Source organism: Cnephaeus nilssonii (assembly GCF_951640355.1).
Source record: "Cnephaeus nilssonii genome assembly, chromosome: 15".
Taxonomy (NCBI): Eukaryota; Metazoa; Chordata; class Mammalia; order Chiroptera; family Vespertilionidae; genus Cnephaeus; species Cnephaeus nilssonii.
In genome coordinates this window covers 61,626,937-61,649,545 of record NC_137086.1, presented here as the reverse complement: position 1 = coordinate 61,649,545, position 22,609 = coordinate 61,626,937, and the positions used below count along the sequence as shown (strand labels likewise).

At 49.8% G+C, this 22,609-nt stretch overlaps 1 protein-coding gene across 1 annotated transcript in view; it reads right to left on the bottom strand.

The window, feature by feature from the left end:
* CNNM4 (cyclin and CBS domain divalent metal cation transport mediator 4) overlaps positions 1–13,327 on the bottom strand; it is a 35,639-nt gene extending 22,312 nt beyond the window's left edge. Inside the window, exon 1 of the mRNA XM_079792548.1 lies at positions 11,847–13,327. Coding sequence (XP_079648674.1) covers positions 11,847–13,248 — 1,402 coding nt within the window. The 5' untranslated portion in view covers positions 13,249–13,327. The remainder of the gene's footprint in view (positions 1–11,846) is intronic.
* Between the last annotated feature and the right edge of the window lie 9,282 nt (positions 13,328–22,609).

Genomic DNA, 22,609 nt, shown 5'->3' with positions numbered 1-22,609 from the left:
GAAAAGACATGTAAAACTTCTACACAGAAAATGATAAAACACTGAAGGAAATTAAGAAGACATAAATACATGGAGGGGTAACTATGCTTGTGGATCAGAAGATTATTATAAAGATAAAAGTTGACCTCTAGATTTAATGCAATTCCATAAAATTCCCAGAAAAACATCTAAGAATAGTCAAAACCATCTTGAAGAACAGAGAACAGAGTACTTGATATCACCAGATAGCAAGACTTTTTAGAATCTGAAACAGGATATCAAAAGCACTAACCATAATGGATGATAAGGATGGGAAAATGTGCTCATCATTATTCACTAGGAAAATCAAAATGAAAGTCACAATGAGATAGCACCTAGCTGACTTGTTAAAATAAAATAACTAGCCCTGGTGTGCCTCAACGGTCAGGATGTCAGCCCATGCACCAAAAGGTCGCTCATTTGATTCCTGGTCAAGGGCATGTACCTGGGCTGTGGGTTTGCGGTCAGGGAGCATGTGGAGGCAACCAATCACACATTGATGTTTCTCTCTCCCTCCCTCCTTCCTACTCTTGCTCTGAAAAGCAATGAAGAAAATATCCTCAGGTGAGGAGTAACAATATCCTCAGGTGAGGAGCCAACAATACCAGAGTTGTGGAGACCAGATAGGAGTACTCTGGAACACTCTGTCACCTACCCCTACACTAGGCCCTAGTAATTCTACTCCTGGAGGTATCGCCAATGGAAATGCCCACATAGAGTCACCAGAAGACATACACAAGAGTGTTCTTAGTGGCATGATTTGTAATAGCCCCAAGCTGGAAACAATCCAAATACCCACCGACAGTACCACCGAGGTGTTTCTATCATGGAACACTATTCAGCAACCAGAAAACACTGAACGGCCCCTGCACAAGGCACCATGAAGCACATAACCTCTATAGCGGGTAGCGCAGCCAGACACTAAAGAGCACACCCTACATGATTCACTTATGAAAGTTAATTAAATATTAACTCAGGATGATTCGGGGACAAGGGCAGTGTCTGGGAGGGACATGGGGATTCCTAGGGCGTTGATACTGGTCTGCTTCCTGAGCTCAGTGGTAATTACATAAGGGTGTTCCTCTGTGAAAAACTATCAAGTTGTACACTTATGATTTATGTACTTTGCTTCAATGAAAAGTTCACTGTAAAACAAATCTAGGTGTGGTTGCCAGAGGTGGGAGGCGGGCGGGGGCAAAACAGTGAAGGGGGTCAAAAGGTACAGACTTCCACCTATAAGATAGATAAGTGCTGGGATCTAATGTACAGCATGGTGACTAGTTAATAATACTGGATTGTATATTTGAAAGTTGCTAAGAGAGTAATCTTAAAAGTTCTCATCACAAGAAAAAAACTGTGTAACTACGTGAGGTGATGGATGTTAACCAGACTTATCGTGATGACCATTTCACAATATATACAAATATGGAATCATTATTTTGTACACCTGAAATTAATACAATGCTATATGTAAATTATATCTCTATTTTAAAAATCCAGAACTAACAGTAAATCTCCCAACCTGAAGTTATTGGACAATCTGAATCTTCTGGTCTCTTTCATTTTATCTACAACCTCACTGAGAAGTGACACAGAACAGTGATTAAGAGCTTGACTCTGGCCCTAGCTGGTTTGGCTCAGTGGATAGAACGTCGGCCTGCAGACTGAAGGATTCTGGGTTCGATTCCAGTCAAGGGCACACGCTGGGTTGCAGGCTCAATCCCCAGCAGGGGGCATGCAGGAGGCAGCCTATCAATGATTCTCTCTCATCAATGATGTTTCTATCTCTCTCTCCCTCTCCCTTCCTCTCTGAAATCAATTATATATATATATATATATTCTTTTTTTTTTTTTTTTAAAGAGCTTGACTCTGGAGGGGAGCAGTCTGTAGTTGCACTTAGTTGTTGCCTGACTGGGGAGATTCTTGGCTTCTCCGAGCCTCAGTCCCTCCCCCTACCCCCACCCCCAGCACTTGGAGGACTAGTTAAGTATTCAATAAAGGTTAACCATTAATGAGGACATCTTCCTTCCTTATTATGCTCCCTGCTCTACCCTCTTCCAGAGCTCTGGGGCTGGGCCTCTGGAGGAGTCTGTTCCCTTGGCTCCCCTCTTATCTCTGCTGTTTTTCTATCATTCCCTCTTCCCTCCCTCACTGGGATACCAGGGAGGGAGCAGGTCACTGGGAATGCTGACCCAAACAGAGGTGCAATGGGTCCACGTGCAGGCCCTTTCCTGCCCACCTCCCGAGCAGCCATCTTTAGATTCTACTCCTATCCTTACACACAAATATGCTGGCAATCAAGATGGCAAATTTAACTTTTTCCAATTTGCAGGAAACAAGTTATTAAGGAAATGAGGAGAAATGCCTCAGTTTTAAGTTTCTCTTCCATACATTTTTTTCTTAAGTTCTGGGTTCTGTTACCCTTAGTATGCACACGAGGGTCGGGATAAGATGGTATTGAAATTAGCATGTAATTATATGCTGGAGTGGAGTGGGCTGTTTTGACCTCAGTGCACTCATAATTCCAAGAAAGGCACCACGCCCAGACAGTGGGGCAGCCTGCCACCTGAGCCAGTGTGCGAACTACCGTGGCCCAAGTTGGTGTCAACGCCAACTGGGGCACCTTTGGACAGTAATAACAGTAATTTTTAAAATAGCAAACATTTATTGCATGATGACTGGTTCCAGGCACTGAGCTAAGGGCTCTCTGTGCCTTACTTCACTTAGTCCTCACCACAGCCCTCCGAGCTGGGTATCATCATTAATGTGGATGACCAAACCACCAGAGAGATTTTTCTGAGACCAAGAGTCAGTCACTATTTTGAGCCTTTCATGAAATAAACATCCCTGCATAAGCATTTGCTCACTTTTTAAACCACTCTTAGACAAGTTTGATGAGACACAGATGTAAGTTTAAAGCAGGACTCCAAGTGACTCTGCTTGTGTACAAGCATGTACACACGTGTGTGTGTGTGTGTATGTGTGTGTGAGAGAGAGAGAGAGAGAGAGAGAGAGAGAGAGAGAGAGAGAGAGAGAGAGAGAGACTGCCTAGAGGGGGTAAATATGTGTATGAGTCTGCCTGTCTGTGTGTTATGTGTTTAAACATGCCAATGAGAGGAGGGAGAGTGTATGTGTGTGAGACTGCTTTTGTGTGTAGAGGGGCTGAGTGTGCGGGTAAGCCTGTCTCTGTGGGGTGGGGGAGTGTGTGTGGGAGTGAGCCTATCTTTTTTTTAAATTTATCTTTATTGTTGAAAGTATTACAGATGACCCCTTTTATTCCCCATTGGCCCCTTCCCCAGGAATGAGCCTATCTGTGTGTTGGGAGGGTGAGTGTGTATATGTGTTTAGTGAGTGTGTGTGGAAGTAAGCCTATCTGGGGGTGGGGATGACTGTATGTGTGTGGTGCTGAGTGTGTATGTGTGTGTAGTGAGTGTGTATGGGAGTGAGCCTGTCGGGAGGAGGAATGAATGTGTGTAGGGGGGTGAGTGTGTGTGGAAGTGAGCGTGTCTCTGTGTAAGGGGGATGAGTGTGTATGGGAAATGAGCCTGTCTTTATGTGATGGAGGTGTATCTGTGTGAGACTGTCTGTGTGTGTGTTCGTATGTGTAGGGGGTTGTGTGTTTACATCGTGTGTGTGGTGGAGTGAGCCTGCCTGGTGGGGAGGGGGAGAGAACCTCTTTCCATCCCAGGCTCCAGGCTACCTGCTGGCCAGAGACCACGCATTCCATAGAGCCCAGCAAGCCTGCCCAGGTCCAGTGAGAGGGCCCTTGCTGGAAGAGACTGTGCCCTCCAGACAATGCTTAGCAACACCAGGTTTAACACCCCCCCCCCCCGCCCCCGCAACAGTTCCCCACCGCCCTCTGGGTTTGCCTTGTCACCACAGCACTGCCCGGCCTTAGCCTGTAGAAACCTTCCCAGATGCTCCTCCCCAGAATCCCAGAGATAATAAAGAATTTCACTGCTTAGCAGAAGAGAAATCTAAATATTCAATCTAAATAGTGTCCCAAAAATTATAGGTAGACCATGATTTTTTTAAAAATATATTTTATTGATTTTTTACAGAGAGGACGAGAGAGGGATAGAGAGTTAGAAACATCGATGACAGAGAAACATCGATCAGCTGCCTCTTGCACACCCCCTACTGGGGATGTGCCCGCAACCAAGGTACATGCCCTTGACGGGAATCGAACCTGGGACCCTTGAGTCCGCAGGCCGACGCTCTATCCACTGAGCCAAACCGGTTTCGGCTAGACCATGATTTTAATGAAAATACATATGGGCATCAGTGGGGAGGAAATGGGGGGAGGGCATCTGTAATACTTTCAACAATAAAGATAAATTAAAAAAAGAAAAGAAAATACAGCCCTAACCGGTTTGGCTCAGTGGATAGAGCATCGGCCTGCGGACTGAAAGGTCCCAGGTTCGATTCCAGTCAAGGGCATGTACCTTGGTTGCGGGCACATCCCCAGTAGGAGGTGTGCAGGAGGCAGCTTATCGATGTTTCTAACTCTCTATCTCTCTCCCTTCCTCTCTGTAAAAAAATCAATAAAATAAAAAATATTTTTTAAAAAATATAATAAAAAGAAAATACATATGGGCAGTTAATGGGAGAGCATGGCTATAAAAATGAAAATGATTTTCATCTTGCTGTTTGTCACAAGATTTTAAACTTAAAAAAAAAAAAAGACCTTGCCTAGCCTGCCATGGCTCAGTGGTTGAGCATTGACCTATGAACCAGGAGATCATAGTTCAATTCCCAGTCAGGGCACATTGCCCGGGTTATGGGCTCGATCCCCAGTGTGGGGCATGCAGGAGACAGCCGATCAATGATTCTCTCTGATCATTGATGTTTTTTCTCTCTCTCCCTCTCCTTTCCTCTCTGAAGTCAATAAAAATATATATATATATATTTTTAAAAAAACCTTAATCTAAATTTCTAATAAAAATGATTACAATAAGTTAAAATATTAAAAGTTCTTTCTAGCCCTATTGGTTTGGCTCAGTGGATAGAGCATCAGCCTGCGGACTGAAGGGTCTCAGGTTCGATTCCCATCAAGGACACATACCTAGGTTGCAAACTCAATCCCTGGCCCTGGTCAGGGAGCACGTGGGAGGCAACCAATTGATGTCTCTCTCTCACATCTATGTTTCTCTCTGTCTCTCCCTCTCCCTCCACTCTCTCTAAAAATCAATGGAAAAATATCCTCGAGTAAGTATTAACAAAATAATTTTTTTAAATGTTACAGTTGATTTAAAAAATAAAGCTGCTACAAAGCCATTTTTAAAAAATAAAAAATACAAGTAGTTCTAGGTCACAATCATGTAGATTGTTTTGTACATTTCTGTGTTTTCTAAAGTTCTAACAATGAGCTACATTTTAAAAATAATAACCACTAGTAAAAAGAAAGTCACATAATAATCAGAACAGGAATAGATGAAGGAGTCCAGACTCTGGCCTATGAAATGAGCAGGAGTCCCTTACGTAGCCGCCAAGCCTCTGACAGCAGGATGTCTCAGCACACTCAAGTGTGATGCCAGGGGTAACCTGAGGTACAGGAATGGCTCAGAGGAGAGGACAGAGCTGGATCAAATGGCAGCAACAGCGCCAGAAAGCTGCTCCCCATCCCTTAGCTGAGGACCGTGTTGGGCAACTGGGGGAAATTCCGTAATGCTCACATCCTCCTGGCAAGTTCTACTGAGAAGTTCAAAAAATCCCTAAGACAAAAGGGAGGCTTCGAGAGAGAGCCAGCTTAGGACAAGAGAGGTGCCCAGGCCTCCCCACAGGCTGGGCTGAACGAACCAAGTGACTGTGCCCAAATCAATCATCCTGACAGTGACAAAAGGGCCTGGTCCAGCCTCCCCATCGAGGCACACTCTCCTCTCCCTGGCTGTGCGGCCGTTTAGGAGAGTATCTGCTAAGCACTTCTCTGTCCCTGACCTCAAGGAGATGAGACCAAAGGCAATTTGAGGTGCCTTTCCTTCCTTCGGATGTCCTTGCTGTCCATCCCCCAGCTCCGGTGTGACAGCACTAACTGGGAGGAAAGAGTGGAGAGAGAAGGCTCCAGGTGGCCTGACCTCGAACTTCTAGAAAGGGCTGAGAAGCAGTCACAATAGATAAAAGCAGTTCATACTACGTTGGCCTGATAAGCTCATTTCTCATCCTGTGGTCTAGTTCACGATCCAGCTGCAATGAAGATCCAGCTGCAATGTCACCTCCTCTGGAATGTATTCCCAGACTTCCCCAGACAAGCACCAGTCCCTCCTCTATTTCTCCTGTGGGTTTGTGTTGCTGTTCTCACATCTATTTTCAAGGTTAAACATCTGTTCAGTACCTCCCGTCCTGACCAGAGGAGTCCAGGAAAACTCTGGAGCTGCACTTTCTAATGAAAAATAGAAGACTTTGAAAAGGAAACGCCGGTATGATCTCAGTATGATCGAAGCTCTTATTAGGGCCTAGATGTAAGGCAGTGCCTTCCAGGACACAACTACTTTAGCACAGAACTGCAAACAGAAGACTGGGCCCTAACTGGTTTGGCTCAGTGGATAGAGTGTCGGACTGTGGACTCAAGGGTCCCAGGTTCGATTCCGGTCAAGGGCATGTACCTTGGTTGCGGGCACATTCCCAGTAGGGAGTGTGCAGGAGGCAGCTGATTGATGTTTCTCTCTCACCAATGTTTCTGGCTCTCTATCCCTCTCCCTTCCTCCATGTAAAAAATCAATAAAATATATTTAAAAACAAAACAAAACAAAAAAACACAGAAGACTGGGAAACAGCTCCCAGTCCTGACTCCTCCGCAGAAGCTGCCCACAGACTTCACGGTGCTGGCGAGGGCAAGAGGTGCCAAGTTCCCTGCCTGCAAGCACCACACTAAAAAAAAGGAGAGGAGGAGCCTGGCCTGTGTGTTGTCAGCTGCCCGCCGGCACCTCTGCCCTAGCAGGCAGCTCCTGTCACTCTCTCAGATACACTTGCCCCCAGGCAGCTTCTGGAGATCAAATCACCGGCCCAATTCAGACAGTTTCCAGGTGAAGCTGAGATCAGGTGCACAGCTGCCTTGTGGCTGCCCTCTCCAAGCACTCTGTGACTCACTGTCTGTCCCACTGTCTGTGCTGGGCCCTCACCCTCGGCCCTCATCTGACCTTTGTAGGAGGCTCCCCAAACCATGCCTGCTTGGCTCTTTTTCATCTCTCCCAGAAGCCACTTCAGCCAAGCTTCTGCCTTCTCCACACATTCTGCCTGCTCTTGGCTGATTTCAGACCTCCTCAACCGGTCCTGGCCTCACTGCCAAGCCCCACAGGGGCACTTTCCCCCGCACGCCTGCAGATGGGCTACACCCTCGTGCTGCTCGGTAGGGCCCAGGAACAGCAGTGTAGGCATCATCTGAGAGCTTGTCAGACATGCAGCCTCTCAGACACACCCAGACCCACTGAGCTCAAATCTGCATTTTAACAAAACACCCAGGCAGTCTCAGCCCACGGTCAAGTGTGAGAAGCTCTGGTGTGCAGGTGGCTGGGCACAGAGATATCCAATAAAGGGTCACACCATTATTATTTTCTGCTACACCCTTCCACCCACCCTTCCCAAACTGGCTCTGCTCTCCACCCCGCCCCGCCCCCCATACTACATGGCAACACCATCCAACTGAACCCCAAGCAGAAACCTCAGCTGTTCAAAACCATCTGCCAGCCCTGACATCTCTGATGAGTCCTATTGTTTGGACTTCAGAAGCACCTTGCAGGCCTGGCCTTCCTTCCTTGGCCCCACTGTACCTACCTGAGCTGTGTACAGCTAACCGTTTACATGTCTGTTTCCCTGGTAATTGGGGGAGGAGGGGTGTAAGATATTGAAGGTGTGGTAGATGGTGGGAACCAAAAGTGAATGTAAAATTACACAGTGTTTTTCTTGACTTTATAAAGTTGCTTCAGGAATAAAAGTAAATAGATGAGGGCAATGTGATGTGGCATACATGGAAATATGGGAGGAGTTTTGATGAAAATATTTCTAGTTTTCCCTCCAATATATAACCCACGAAATCACTAAGAGGAGCCCGATAGATCTAAGGTCACATCATGGGTCAGTGACCGAGCTGGACGAAGTTTAAACGCAGCTCTTTACAGGGGGCTGGAAGGTTATAAATTGGGTGGGGAAAGATAGGATGACTAAAGCAGAGCTAAGTGCCTAGGAGGGGCAGGAGTGTCACAGAGGGAGGGGCACAGTGGAAAGCTGGAAGGCAGCTCCAGTGTGGGGCTTGCGCTCCTGACCTCTGGACCTCCTTGTGGGGAGTTCATTCATACTTTCCATCAGAGCCTGCGGGAGCATTTGTGGGCAGGAAAAAATGCAGCCGGGCCAGGAATAGCCCAGGGAGCTTTTGTTCTAAGATTTCCAGCTATAGACAAACTCAACCACAACACCCGTACTGCAAACAGTTCCAGGTGAGGTTTTAGTGGAAGGGCCAAAGTTCAAAGCGTGCCAGCCGTTCTCAGTGCCCTGACAACTCTCACCAACTCGAGGGTCTTACTCCTGAGGTCCCGAGGCACCTAGCACTGTGTCTGGCACACGTATGGGCTCAATAAAGATCTAATGATAACTGCCTTGATTTGAGAGGCAGAAGCAGCTAGAAGCCCCTTGCCTTGTCGAGGGGAAGCCCAGATCCCATGCCTGTCTCTCAGTGTGCAAGAGCATATTCATGATTCATTAATATTAATGCGTGAAGCTATCTAAATTCCTGATGGTCAAAGACCACTTACAGAGAAACTGAGGCATGGGGAAGAGGAACCATGTGTCACACTCAAGATCTCAGGCTCTGCTTCTCAGTCCCTGACCCAAACCATGAACACACATGCCTTGCAGGAGATCCTCCGGTCTTTCTTGGTGCAGCTGGGAAAGTCGAGCACCCATTTTTCTTTATCCCTTGTCAGCCCCTCAAAATCCTAACACTACTGAAATGGGATAACTCTCTCTCTCAATCCTGACAAGTCCTTCATTCATTCAATGGCTTTTTATTGAGGTCTGCTCTGTGCCAAGAACCATCCCAGGGGCTAGGGACACATCAGCGAGCAAAACAGAGCACGCTGTCCTTTGGAACTTTATTATAATGAGAGGAGACGACAATAAACAACACGGTAAATTCATAAACTACATGGCTGTTAGAAAGTCATATGTGCTAAAAAAAAAAAAAGAAGAAGAAAGGAAAGTCATATGTGCTATGAGAAAAAGAAAATTAAGCACAGGATGGGGAGATCAGGAAGCAGGAAGGCTGCACCGAGAAGGTGAAGCTGAACAGACATAAGTGAGGGGAGAGAGTGAGGCATCCAGGGAAGAACATTCCAGCGGAGGAACAGTTAGGGCAAAGGCCCAGGGTGGGGGCGTCATGGTGTGTTCCAGGAACAGCAGGAATGCCAGTAGGGCTTGCCAGTCAGTCATCCATTCATTTGTTTGTTCATTCATTCATTCATTGTGTAACAAGCATTTACTGCTCCTGTCTTTGCCAGGCACTGAGTGGTGAGAACACTAATAGGGCAGAATCCCTACCCTCAAGAAGCTTATAATGCTGGGAGCAAGAAGGAGTCAAAATTAACTTAGAAGACTCAGCTAGAGCTCAGGGCCCTACCCAACTAGGAGGAGCTAAAGGCCCACTGAAGCACAGGCACCCCAGCTCACTTGTTTTTCTTAGCTAAAAAAGAAACCTTCCAAACACCAAATATGTAAAGGAAATCTCTTAGGTTGCAGGTGTATACTAATGTTTGCCATGTCCTAGATGGCCTCGCACTGAAAAGGTAGATGTTAGATGGAAAGATCTGGAAAAGGCCATGCTGGGAGGAGGAGGGAGGAATAGCACGGCAGTGAGTTAAGACTAGAAACGGGGAGGTGATAGTGTGAAGCCCAAGTATGTTCATTGGGGTGACCATCCTGTCACACCACATCTTCAGGACTTGGTGCTGCACCGGGCAGACTGCGCCTGCTTTCCCATGGAATTATCAACCCCCTTCTGTAGGAGGAGAGACAGCATCTGAAGAGATCTGCTCAATAGAGCTCAGGCCTGACAGATGTGAAGTGGCCTTTTAATTTATTTTTTATTTTTTACAAGAGTCCAAAGATGGCCCTGCCAAGGTTCAGGAAGCTCCCACCCTGTGAGAGCTTAGCTCTACTGATCTACTGATCATCCATTCTGGCTGCAACAATCTGACTGACTGTTGGGTGGGCCACCAGCAACAGTCCCAGACCAGGAGTAAGCCTCCATAGTGAGTTCTCACCAGGCTCCTGATAAGGACACAGGAGAAGTCCTCAGGGCCCAGGGTCTGCAGGGTGGGTGTAGAGGGGTGTGTGCCCTGAGCTTTGAGGCTGATGTGTAAACCCTCCAAGTGCCTCTGCCCCAGGTTTGGGTACCTGGAAGAAACAGGTTCCAGGGTCTGCACCCCAAAGCTCCAGGGAGGCGGTGCCATCATTACCAGCCACCCCTGTCCCTCTGGTCCCTCTGCAGTCTCCACTGGGGCTTACATTACTCCAGTCCCCCTTAGCTCTGCTGCTGAGATGCAGTCTGTCAAACTGGAAAAGACTGGGTACCAGCCCCCTCACCCTAGCAGTGACTGGAGCATCTTTCAGACCAAACTTGGCCAGGCCAGTTCCTCGTTCCCCTGCATTCTGTTCCAGAAATGAACCGACAAGGGTCTGGGGCTTGCTCAGAAGTTGCTCCTGGCCCTAGGTGGCCTGGGAAGCTTAGCCAGCAGGAGCCCTATCTATGGGAAACCAGCAAAGTCCTGGGTTTAGGATGAGCTCCTCCCCCCTCCATTCCTTCACAAAGAGCTTCCCTTTCTGCCTCCTCATTCCCTGTGGCCTAGGAGGGTTTTACTCCATAATTGGCTTGTTTACCACCACTGAGGGCTTGGACTGGCAGAGGTGGGAGGAAAGTTTGCTGGAAGAAGGAAAGTTTGCTGAGCTTTGAGGCTGTGTTCCCTCCAAGTGCCTCTCTGACAACCTGAGAACAGGTCAAGAACCCATGTGAGGAAGAAAAACAGGGGACACAAGGCCAGCTGAAGATTCCAGCAGGCCACAGGAGGGAAGCTGATGTTTGATGCCAGGGGAAGGGAGAACAATAACCAAAACTTAACCTGCTTGCTTCTGCTGAAGAGTCGACAGCATTACTTGGCAACTGTTCTGAGCTCCCAACCGACTCCTGTGGGCTAGGAGCTCCAGTGATGTCATTCCCCTGCTCACAAACCGTCCATAGCTCCCAGCTCCTGGCAAACTCACCATCCTGACCTTCTGGCTCTTCCCCAGGCCCCCAATACCTCAGCCTGCTGGCCACTCATCAGCGGAGCCTGTATCCTCCCTGAACAGGACCACCTGCTGGGCCACAAGGACATCCTCTTCCCCCCACTTGGGTTCTCTGCTCCTAGGGGTTCTCTCTACCTCAGGTACCAAGTCTCTCCACCTTTTAAGGCTCTCCTCGTACACTCCCTCCTTTGTGAAGGTTTTCCCAGTTCCCCAGCCCCTTCCTCACCCCACCCCAATCAGGCTTGCATGCTCCCGACCTAACCTCTGTGCCCTGGTACTGGCCTCCTTAAGGCAACTGCCTTCATCTGTCGTGCTTCGAGAGCTCCCTGAGGTCTTGCTCCATCCTCCAAATGAGCAAGAGTCTTACTCAGCTTAGATTCAGCTGAAGCAAAACACAGGACCTGGCAGACAGCAGACGCTTAACTGTTTTGCTGCCCCAAATACCATTCGTCCCAGAGACCTAGAAAGTGATAGGGGCAAAGGGACAGAGTCCCACAAAAGGAACAGACCAGAGAGGTGTGACCAAAGTTAGCGGGGAGAGCGGCTCAGGCCTTACCTTTCTTGAACTCCTCCAGCATGGCATCCAGCTTGGTGTCATGGAAGACAAAGTGCACAGGGTGGTTGTAGAAGCGGGTGATGGTCTTGAGGGGGGTGCAGTCATCAGGGTCCACGAAGGCCAAGTCTTTGACATAGAGAATATCTACAATATTGGACTGCTCATCTTCAAACACAGGGATGCGGGTATAGCCACTCTCCATGATCTCGGACATCGTGTTGAAGTCCAGGATGGCATCGTTGCGGATCATGAAGCAGTCATGGAGCTGGGTCATGATGTCCTCCACGGTTTTGGTCCGTAGTTCCAGGGCCCCCTGGATCATATTTAGTTCCTCTTTCACGAGGTCATTATAGGGCTCTGTCACCTTCAACATCTCCATCAGTTTCTCGCGATTGTAAACGGTATGAATCTCCTGGCCCAGAAAAAAGTCTAGGAGCTTGCTGATGGGGAAACTGAGGGGGAAAGTGAGTAGCATAAAGAATTTGGTAAGAACGATCGTGTTGGCACCCACAGCCAGTCCGTGTCGGGAGCACAGGGCCTGAGGTAAAATCTCTCCAAAGATGACAATGCCGATCGTGGAGGAGGCCACAGCCATGAGTCCGGACCCGATGAGGTTGTCCAGAAGGATAGTGAGAGAGGTGTTGACCAGCACATTTCCCAGGAGTAGCGAGCAGAGCAGGTAGTTGCCTTTGCGACGGATAGGCTCGATCTTGCGAGCATAGCGCCTCTCCTTCTCGGTGCCACAGTTCTGGACGATGCGCAGTTCCATGGGGTCCAGGGCCATCAACCCCAGATTGAGGCCAGAGAAGATGCCCGACAGCACTAACAGCACCAAAATGATAAGTATGTGCAGCCAGAGGGGCAGGAACCTCCCCGCCTCCTCCACCATGAAGAGCAGCGAGTCCTTATCCGTCCACCTCTGCCAGGGCCCGTCCACGCTGGCCCTGGTGCACAGCGCGTACAGCTTCATGTTCTCGCTCCTCCGGAGGAACTTGGTGAACACCACCAGCATCCCGGACGTGTCCCCGCGGCTCACGTTGACCAGCTGCTGGACGACCAGGTCCTTGGTGAGCTCGGGGCAGTGGGTGGAGTTGTGGAGGGCCTCGGAGTTGTCCACCTCCGTGAAGGAGATCAGGTTGCTGGAGATGGAGCCCAGCCTGTGGCCATACAGCCTCAGGTTCACCGTGCTATCCTCGGACACAAAGATGATGCCATCCGGGTTCATCCCACACGGTTTGTCGCAGCTCGCCAGTCGCATGCCAAGGATCGTGCTCCGCTGGGGGTCTCCCTGGCCCCGGACCCCCCGCGCCCACAGCAGCACCGGCAGCACCAGCGCCACCAGGAGGAGGCGCCCTCGGGCCGGCCCGCCGCCCGGGAGCCCTCCCCCGCCCGCCGGCGCCATGTTGCTCCGGCTCGGCCGCCGCCGCACCCCGTGCCCCGCCGCGCGGCCCGCTCGCGCTGCCGCTCCTGCCGCTTCGCCGTCGCCGAGCCAACTGCCCGGGCCGCCGGCCTGACGTCAGGCCAGCGCCCCGCCCGCTCCGCCCCGCCGGCCCACGCCTCTCATTTGCATGGGAGTCCCCGCCCCCCGGAGCGCGCCTCCGCGCCCACGCTTAAGAAATCCGGCGCTCGAGTTGGAGCGGAGCCGGAGCGCGGGAGCCGCGCGCGGGCCACGCCCCGCTCTCCGCCCCGCCCCTCACGCCCCTCTGACGTCCCTTGGGCCCCGCCCATCTCCCTTCCTCCCACCTCGCCTCCGCCCACCTCCCCTCCGCCCCTACGTCCGAGCCGCACCCGCGCGGGCCCCCGGTCTCCTCGGCTCCTACCTGCACTCTTGGCAGCACCTTCTTACTCCGCGGCCCGGCGGTGCTTGGCGTCTGCCCGGTCCGCCTCCCCTGCCTCCTTCCCCTTCCCCAGAACTCTGCAGCTCTTGGCGGAGGTCTTCTCTGCGGAACCGCACCGCGCTGTGCTCTGCCGAGAAAAAGAAAAGGGGAACCAATTAAGCTTAAGCCTGGAGAAATCGTCAAGACCATGGCCCTGCAGTCAGCCTCTTGCAAACTGTTCTGGCCTCCGCACTCCAGGGGATTTGCTGACCTTCCCCTAAGGTCAGCAGTCGTTTCCCCCAGCCCCAGCTCGAGGCTTCCTTCGGTCTGTGGCTGCCCCGGTGGAGGGGAAGTCGGGAAATAAGGCTGTAGAATGTACCTGCAGATAGAAGGGCCTGTCTGGCCTGGGCTTATTTCACGTCATTTCCACTTATAACACAAGTATGGAGCATCTACTATGTACCAGGCACTCGTTCTAGGCTCTGACAACATAGCATGAATAAGCCAAAGTCCCTGCCCACTGGAGTTTACAGTTAGAGTAGAAAACAAGCAATAAACAAGTAATCATATATATACCATTCTTACCTAAGGGGTGATGTCATTATTTCCGTATTACACATGAAGAGCTTGAGTCTAGGCACAAATTTGGGTCATTCCAAACCATCATCTGAACAGCAGACTTGTGTAACTTTGGTAAGGCAAGCTGATGGATGTCTCAGCCCAGTTTCTACATCTGTGAACTGAGGGTTAAATGATAATGCAGAACCACTCCACTGAGGGTGGGAACACCTGGCCTCGGCACCCAACACGGCAGGACATCTCCGTGAAGGCTCTTTGGCTGTGTAGTTGTTGTTGTTGCCTGTCCTTCCGGGACCAAACCCCTAACCCCAAATTGGGGTGGTGACTGGCCAGCTGGGGCAGCTGCATGTGGCAACTGGAGTTGAGAGGCAGGCACCAGGCCTAGCCTAGCCCTAAATAACTGCTTCCTGGACAGCCCTGCCTTGATAGCAGCCGGCAACTATGAACTGAGCACTCAAGGAGTATGGGGAAGAGAGTGACTTCTGCCCCATAAGGGAGAAGGAGACAGACAAACATCCTTATAATAATTGCAGAGGTGCACTGAAGGGAGCATCGGGTGCCAATTTGCCCACTGGGTCTCAGAGCAAGGTTTTTTTTTGCAGCCCTGGAGACACAGAATCCACTTTCCTCTGTGCCTGCACAAACCCTTGTGTTTATTTTTGTTTTAGTATACTATTTGCCAAAAAAAGCAACAATCAATACCAGCCTGAAAGAGTCTAAACAATCATACAGGCTATGAGAGGTGTGATAGTGGAGTCCTGATTCAATTAATCGGTGTTATCAGAGGCAGAGGGTGTGCATACTGGCCAGCGTGAAGCAGTCCCACGCACCTTGGTGCCTCACTTTATATTCCACGGTGAGTGTCAGGTTTTCAGGGAACAGGAGCCTCAGGATGGGCACTGTCCAACAGAGAATAAAAGCAGAAAGCAGGACCTTTGACCCGCTGTTCCTTCCATCTCCCCTGACCAGGAGGAGCCACCTGCATGGGCTTCCCTCAGAGCAAGCCCAGCTCTCAGGGAGGCTCCGCCAACCCCCCCTCATCTCTTCCCAGCTGGCTTTAGGACTAGTGCTGTCCCCCTGGCACTTTCCCATTCTGTTATGGACCAATTGGCTATTTTTATTTTGCTCTTTTCAGACTGTACTCAGAGACTCTGTACATATGCACTGAGTCCAGTGACAGAAGCCAACGAAGGAAAGGAAACTATAAGCTTTTGAGATAATTGAGTGGTGAGGATCTGGTAGGAAAAATCAGTCTTTGCTAAAGTTCATTTAAATACACCCAGGGCCCTAGCTGGTTTGGCTCAGTGGATAGAGCATCGGCCTGCGGATCAAAGGTCCCAGGTTTCATTCCAGTCAAGGGCACATACTTGATTGCAGGCTCCTCCCCTGCCCCCCGCCCTGGTTGGGGCTCCTGCAGGAGGCAACCAATGGAGGTGTTTCTCTCACATCAATGTTTCTTTCTGTCTTTCCCTCTGTTTTCTACTCTCCTGAAAATCAAAGGAAAAACATCCTCGGGTGAGGATTTAAATAAATAAATAAATAAATAAATAAATAAATAAATAAATGCACCCATGCACGATTATATTCATATCTGAGATTAATTAAAGAATAGGGCAGAACCAATGAAGCGAAGAAATCAGATGTCTCTTTGCCCTCCCAGCACCTTTGATCTAGCCGAGGACAGGAGACTCCCTTGGTAAAAGAGAAATGCAGTGTGAAGCAGTGAGTGTCACAGCAGGTACTGCAGGCCCGGGCTGGAGTTCAAATGCATTTACTGACGGTCTGTGTTCCTGATTAGGTCCTTTAACCTTCCACACCCGCAGAGTTGAAAAACCTCCCCACAGAATGGAGATGGAGACCTCCTAACAGGAAGAGTCCGGATGCCTGGAAGCGTGTGTGGCTCCTGTGAACCAGGCTGTGGAAGAGGCAGAATGTAACCAGCACATGAGAAGCCTCACTCCTCTGGGGGCAGACCTGATTCTCTGCCTCCAGGTGGAAGCCCTCACCCATCTGAGTTGCCGCCATTTGCAAGTAAGAAGTTTGGGGGTCTCTCTCAGAGGGGTTCTGATACCTGACCCCTGAGCGTCTCCAGGCACTCTATTCGGGAGATCTTGGATCTGACAGGTTCGCTCCGGTTAAGCCCCGTGGCAGCAGGCCTACACTTCCTGGCTGAGCCCGCCGCTCTCTGGTCCTGTCAGGCAGTCTCGAAGGTCCATCAGCCCTTCTTCCGTACCTGGTGTTGTGCTGACGCTGCGGTTCAGGTGGTGAACGTGGCCTGACTTGTCTGTCACCTGGGATCTCCTGCTCCACTCCCTGGGATGCGGCCCTTCCGGCCTGGATTCTTCTCCATCTTTAATTTCTGGGTCTCCAAGGTGGGAAGCTGCTGCAGAGAAGCTGCCTGTCTGCTGTCGGAGCTCAGAGCCTAGGTAGAGTCCCTCGGGGGACGCTGTGGGTCCTGGGGTCCCTGAACCTGGATGGGAGCAATGGGACACCTCAGAGTGAGGCTCAGGCCACTGTCACTACATTCTGTGGCCTGTCCACCCGCCATCCATAATCTACAGTGAACCTGAGCGTTTACAGGACACATGCAAACCAAAGTGAGCCTGGGGGGGGGGGGCGGGGGTACCAGCTCTGGTCATCCCGGTAATCAGAGCATGAGGACCCAGTGCCACAATTTCCACTGGAGCAGGCATTTCACTGAGCCAGGGGAGGGGTGAAGACATTCGGTCAGCGGGTCCAGGCCCATAAAGGGTACCAGAGCAGCAAGGGAGGAAGAGTGCACATTAACTGGGCAGCTTCAAGACTTCCGTGGCCATAGGACAGGTTGTTCTCCTTTGGGATAGGACCACGGGAGGCAGGATGCCCCCCCGTGGGGGTTCAGGCACAATTCTGGGTTGGCTTGGCCATGGATTGCCTGTGTGACCTGGGACTCTGGGGACATTCCTGAGTGCTCATGAGACAATGCCTGGCCCTGGTTCAAGAGCCCAATAAACATGATCAGTAGCCATGACAATGACAAATGATGGGGCTGAGATTTTTAAGAGGACACTCACATTCCCTTCACTCCAATGTGTCTCTATCTAACTCCAGCCCCAGGATTGTTTTTTCTCTTCCTCTTCCTGTGGAGGGAGAAACTCAGAGGAGGAGGAGGAGGAGGAAGGGAGGCTGGGGGTGGGTAAAGCTGGTGGAGGTGCAGCAGGAGGGCTTTCACGGCAACAAGGGGCTCAGGCTGCCAAGGCGTGGAAGGCAAGGCCTGCTAGGAATCCCCTGGTGGTACCGAGGTCCCTGTGAGGAGTCCCAGGCAGAATGGGGCCTGAGAAGTCCCTGCACCCCCCACGGGGACCAGGGCTCCTCTGGCTGTCTCTCCTCTCTGCTCCTTCCTCCCTGGGGTGCTGCAGCGCCCTCTGTCCTCAAGACTGGCTGCCCCAGCAAGCTTTTCCTTCTGCCTCTCAAAACAGAGGGCCCCCCTCCTCTTTCCCCGCAAGATGACAAATGCTTAGTATTCACAAAGAAAAGCTTAAGAACAAAGTTCTTGGAGTCAGTGTCTCTGATTTCTGACCCCTTTCCTTAGTTGGCCACGGAGAAATGATGTAACAGCCATGTCATGCCCAGTCCCTCACCAGCTGGTAATTGGGTAACGTGCTTTGTTTGCCTCTGAGGGCTTCGCATTCCTCCATTTTTAGAATGAGGACCCAGAGACCCTTCTAGTTGTACTGAAAGGACTAAATGAGCCCATGTCTGAGAGCTTCTCCCTAAAAATTGGTTTCTGTTCCTTCTCCTGGGCCAGGATTTCACATAACATTTCATTCCTGTATTCATTTGTGTATTTTTATATTTTTACTGGGCTTTTAAAATTGCTTAGTTATACATGTTCACAGCAACAAATTCACATGACACAGAGTGTATAAAGTAGAAAATGGAAGGTCTTCTGCCCCCAGTCCCCCTTTCTGCCCCCTGTCTACCTCTTCATTTTTTTTTCTCTTCCCTGCTCTGGACTGGAGTGAGAGTCCCTCAAGGCCAAACCTGTGTCCTGGTCATCTCTGTATTGGAGCTCGGCATTTCATCTGCATTTATGGCATGAATTGGATTTCCCTTTAAAAGGGGGTAGGAATAGTATTGTTGGGTGACGAGAACAATTTAGCCAGTAGCTCTCTATATAAAATTACAACTGAGAAGACTCCTTCATGGGACTATATTTACATGTTGATATAATTTCTGCTCTATCCTATTTCTTTTAAAAAAAAAAAATCTGATCTTGACCCAACTACATTGGTTTCTTGACTGATCCACAATTTGAAAAATACAGGTCCCATTTGTGGCTCATGACATCTACTTTGGAGGAAGCCTGGGAGGATGGGTGGGCTAGAATGTTCTCCATGTAAATGGCACCACACCCACAGTGCCTGGCATAATCCACATGAGGCAATAAATCACCCCAGGTCAGAAATTAGGCCAGTTCCTGCCTCCCGAATCTCATTGTCTCTAGACCTATCCAGGAAGGGAGACAGCCTTTGAGATCTTCTTTCCCGGGTGCTGAGATTTTCTCAGGTTTGCTCCAACACTTGCCAAGGCACCAAATCCCTGGAGAGCCTCCAGCAACCAGCTCACCTTGCTAGGCTCCAGGGCCTTTATTTTATCTCTAACGTGAGGGCACTGGATCAGATAATCAGGTTCTATCCTAATTTAAATTCTTTTATGTATAATTCTTCCTGGGCAACCAAGGGAGGAAGGCAAAGGCAAGATCAAGCTCAGATGTGGGTAACTGCTGTCCAGCTTCGACTTCCTGTCCCCTTCTCCTGAGAACAGTTACCTTCCTTCCCTCTGGGGACCTGTCGCACCTCCACTTCCATGGGTTCTAGATGGACAGGCAACTGACCAGGCCTGAAGAGAAGCACCCAGGCCACAGCTGACCAAGGGTGGGCAATCAGGAGTCCAGCCTGAGCTTTTATACAGGGGGAGGGTCCCCCAATGAAGATTATAGAAGCCTCATGCCGCCTGCTGCTCCGTCTCCTCTCCCTGTTCAACGTCTCCACAGCCCTGCAAGGGAGGATGCCAGTATGGTCTCCTTTTCCAGATGAGAAGAGGGGGATTTGGAAAGCTGAAGAAACTTGCTCGGGATCACACAAGAGTGGATTTCTATCCCTTCAAACCTGCCTGGACTCCAGACGCGCTGTACTGCACCTTGGAGGACTAGAGTCACAGGAATGGAATTGTAATCGGTGAAGGAATTTCGATTGCGGGGCGCCTTTTATTTCTTTTCCAATCAAGGCTTGTAACCAATTTCTGTCGGTTTCCCTTTTCTCTTCCTACTTGCGGTCTTGGCTGGATCCCCCACTGTAGTGTAACTTTTTCTGTTAGAAGTCCAGTCAGGTCCATGAAAAACTACCACCTCACTTCCGATTTACATCCTCGGCACTCCCCCTATCATCCAGGCTTGGGGTCCAATATCTGCTCCGGGGATTTGGACCAGGGAAGGGCTTTGGTCAGCCTTTCAATCCTCCAATCACTGCAGCCAGTTGTGGGGTGGGGGTGAGGTGTTTGTGTGGGTGCATGTTGAGCGAAGGAACTCCTGTGTTGGTTCTGGGACAATCCCTCTTCCTTTTCAGGGTTGAACATCTCTGGTGCTGGGGCCTGGCAGGAGCAAGAGGGAAAGAAGGGTCATTTCTCTTTACTCACTCTCCCACAGTTTGAACCCCCCTCGTTGTGGTTGTAGCTGGTTGACTGAGTGTGGCTTTTGTCCAGTTATTAATTTCTTACAGGGGGAAGTTCAGCTCAGCCTCTGTTGGGACTCCTTACCCCAGCTTCCTGCTGGTGGGGGAACCTCAGATGAGTCCACTGGTGGCAGTAGAGACCACTCGACTGCTGACCGCTTGCTCTGTCCCGGGTCTCTCTCCAGTTCTCTCCTCCCTTTGCTCTAGGAGTCCTGGGCAAGACAGTAATTTGGCTACCTGAGCAGAGGTCTGATCGTGGTATTACATGCCAGCCTCCCCTTTTGGCAGGACCCCCCCCCCCCAACCTTTCCTAGAGAGCTTCCTTCACTTGACTGAATGGTGTGTTAGTTACTCATTACTGCATAACAAATTACCCCCAGAATTTACTGGCTTAAAATAATACACATTTATTATGTCATAGTTTCTGTGGGTCAGGAATTAGGAAGCATTTTGGCTGGGTGGTTCTGGCTCAGAGTGTCTCATGAATGGAAGTCAGGTGTTGGCTGGGGCTGCAGTCGGCTCAAGTTTGACTGGGATTGAAAGATTCACTTCCGAACTCACTCCTGTGGCTGTTAGCAGGAGGCTTCCGTTCTTTGTCATGTGGACCTGTCCACAAGGCAGCTAACAACCTGGTAGCTGGTTTCCCCAGAGTAAGTGATCCCAGAGAGGAAGACAAGATGAAAACCAATATCTTTATGACCTAGCCTTACAGGTAACATATTACCATGTCTTCCACACTCCATGGGTCATATGGATCCAAACTGATATACTGTGGGAGGGGACTACACAAGGGCATAAATAGCAGGTGGCAGGGATCACTGGGGTCCGTTTGGAGCTGGCTATTTTAGGAGGTGAGGGAAAATCCTCTCTACTGAGCAACTGATGAACTTCCCCTACCCAGACCCCCCAACAGTTTCTTTTATTTTTTTTAAATGTATTTCTATTGATTTCAGACAGGAAGGGAGAGGGAGAGAGAGATAGAAACATCAATGATGAGAGAGAATCATTGATCGGCTGCCTCCTGCATGCGCCCCAACCATGGCCCGGGCTAGGGAAGAGCCTGCAACCAAGGTCCGTGCCTTTGACTGGAATCGAACCTGGGACCCTTCAGTCCGAAGGTTGATGCTTTATCCACTGAGCCAAACCAGCTAGGGCCCCCAACAGTTTCTTTTAAAGATTGGAAATTTGGTCTTACTGGGGTGATAGTTGGGGTCAGAGGGCCTGTTCTCTGCTTAGATGTCCAATAAACACATCTAATTAAAATTAAATCACCAAAATTAAAATACTGATTTTTTTCCCCCTCCAAAACATATATTGCTCATAATTCCCTTCTATCAGCATATGGCAATTCCATCTTTCTAGTTGCTGTGGCCAAAATCTTCAAGTCATTCTTTATTCTTCTCTTTTTCTAATTCTACTGTCTGATCCTTCAGCAAATCCTATAGGCTGCACCTTGAAAATACATCTAAAATCCAGTTACTACCCCTCTCCACTTCTTTTGCCTCCCCCAGGCCCCAGACACCCCCCTTTCTCACTTGGATTACCAATACACCTCGTCTTGCTTCTGCCCTTCCCCTCTTACAGTCTGTTCTCAAGGCACCAACCAGAGTGATACTTTATTTTTTATTTTTTTATTTTTAAATATATTTTTATTGATTTCAGAGAGGAAAGGAGAGGGAGAGAGAGAGATAGAAACATCAATGATGAGAGAATCATTGATTGGCTGCCTCCTGCACACCGCCCACTGGGGATCGAGCCCACAACCTGGGCATATGCCCTTGACTGGAATCGAACCTGGAACCTTTCAGTCCGCAGGCCGACACTCTATCCACTGAGCCAAACCAGCCAGGGCCAGAGTGATACTTTAAAGTCATAAATTTGCCCTAGCCGGTTTGGCTCAGTGGATAGATCGTTGGCCCAAGGACTGAAGGGTCCTGGGTTTGATTCAGGTCAAGGGCATGTACCTCAGTTGCAGGCTAGATCCCCAGCCCTGGTCAGGACACATGTGAGAGGCAACCAGTTGACGTGTCTCTCTCACATCAATGTCTCTCTCTCTCTCTCTCTCTCTGTCTCTCCCCTTCCCTTCCACTCTCTCTAAAATCAATGGAAAAATATCCTCAGGTGAGGATTAACAAAACAAAAAACCCACAAAAACATAAATTAGATTATAAGCTTTCTCTGATCAAACCTTCCAGAGGCCCTCAGTTTCTTTTTTGAGAGAGAGAGAGAGAGAGAGAGAGAGAGAGAGAGAGAGAGAGAGAGAAGTATCAGTGTGAGAAACATCAATTGGTTGCCTTCCGTACTTGTTCCAACCAGGGACTGATGAACCCGAAACCCAGGCACCTGCCCTGACCAGGAATTGAACCAGCAACCTTTCGGTGCACGGGATGATGCCCAACCAGCTGAGCCACTCTGGCCCAGCTGCCCTCGGTTTCTTTTAAAGTAACAGCCACAGCCTGACTGGTGTGGCTCAGTGGTTGAGCATTGACCCATGACTGGCTGGATTCCCAGTCAAAGCACATGCCCTGGCTTGTGGGCTCAATCCCCAGTAGGCAGCTGATCAATGATTCTCTCTCATCATTGATGTTTCTAACTCTTTCCCTTCCTCTCTCTGAAATCAATAAAAAACACACATGTTAAATAAATAAAATAACAG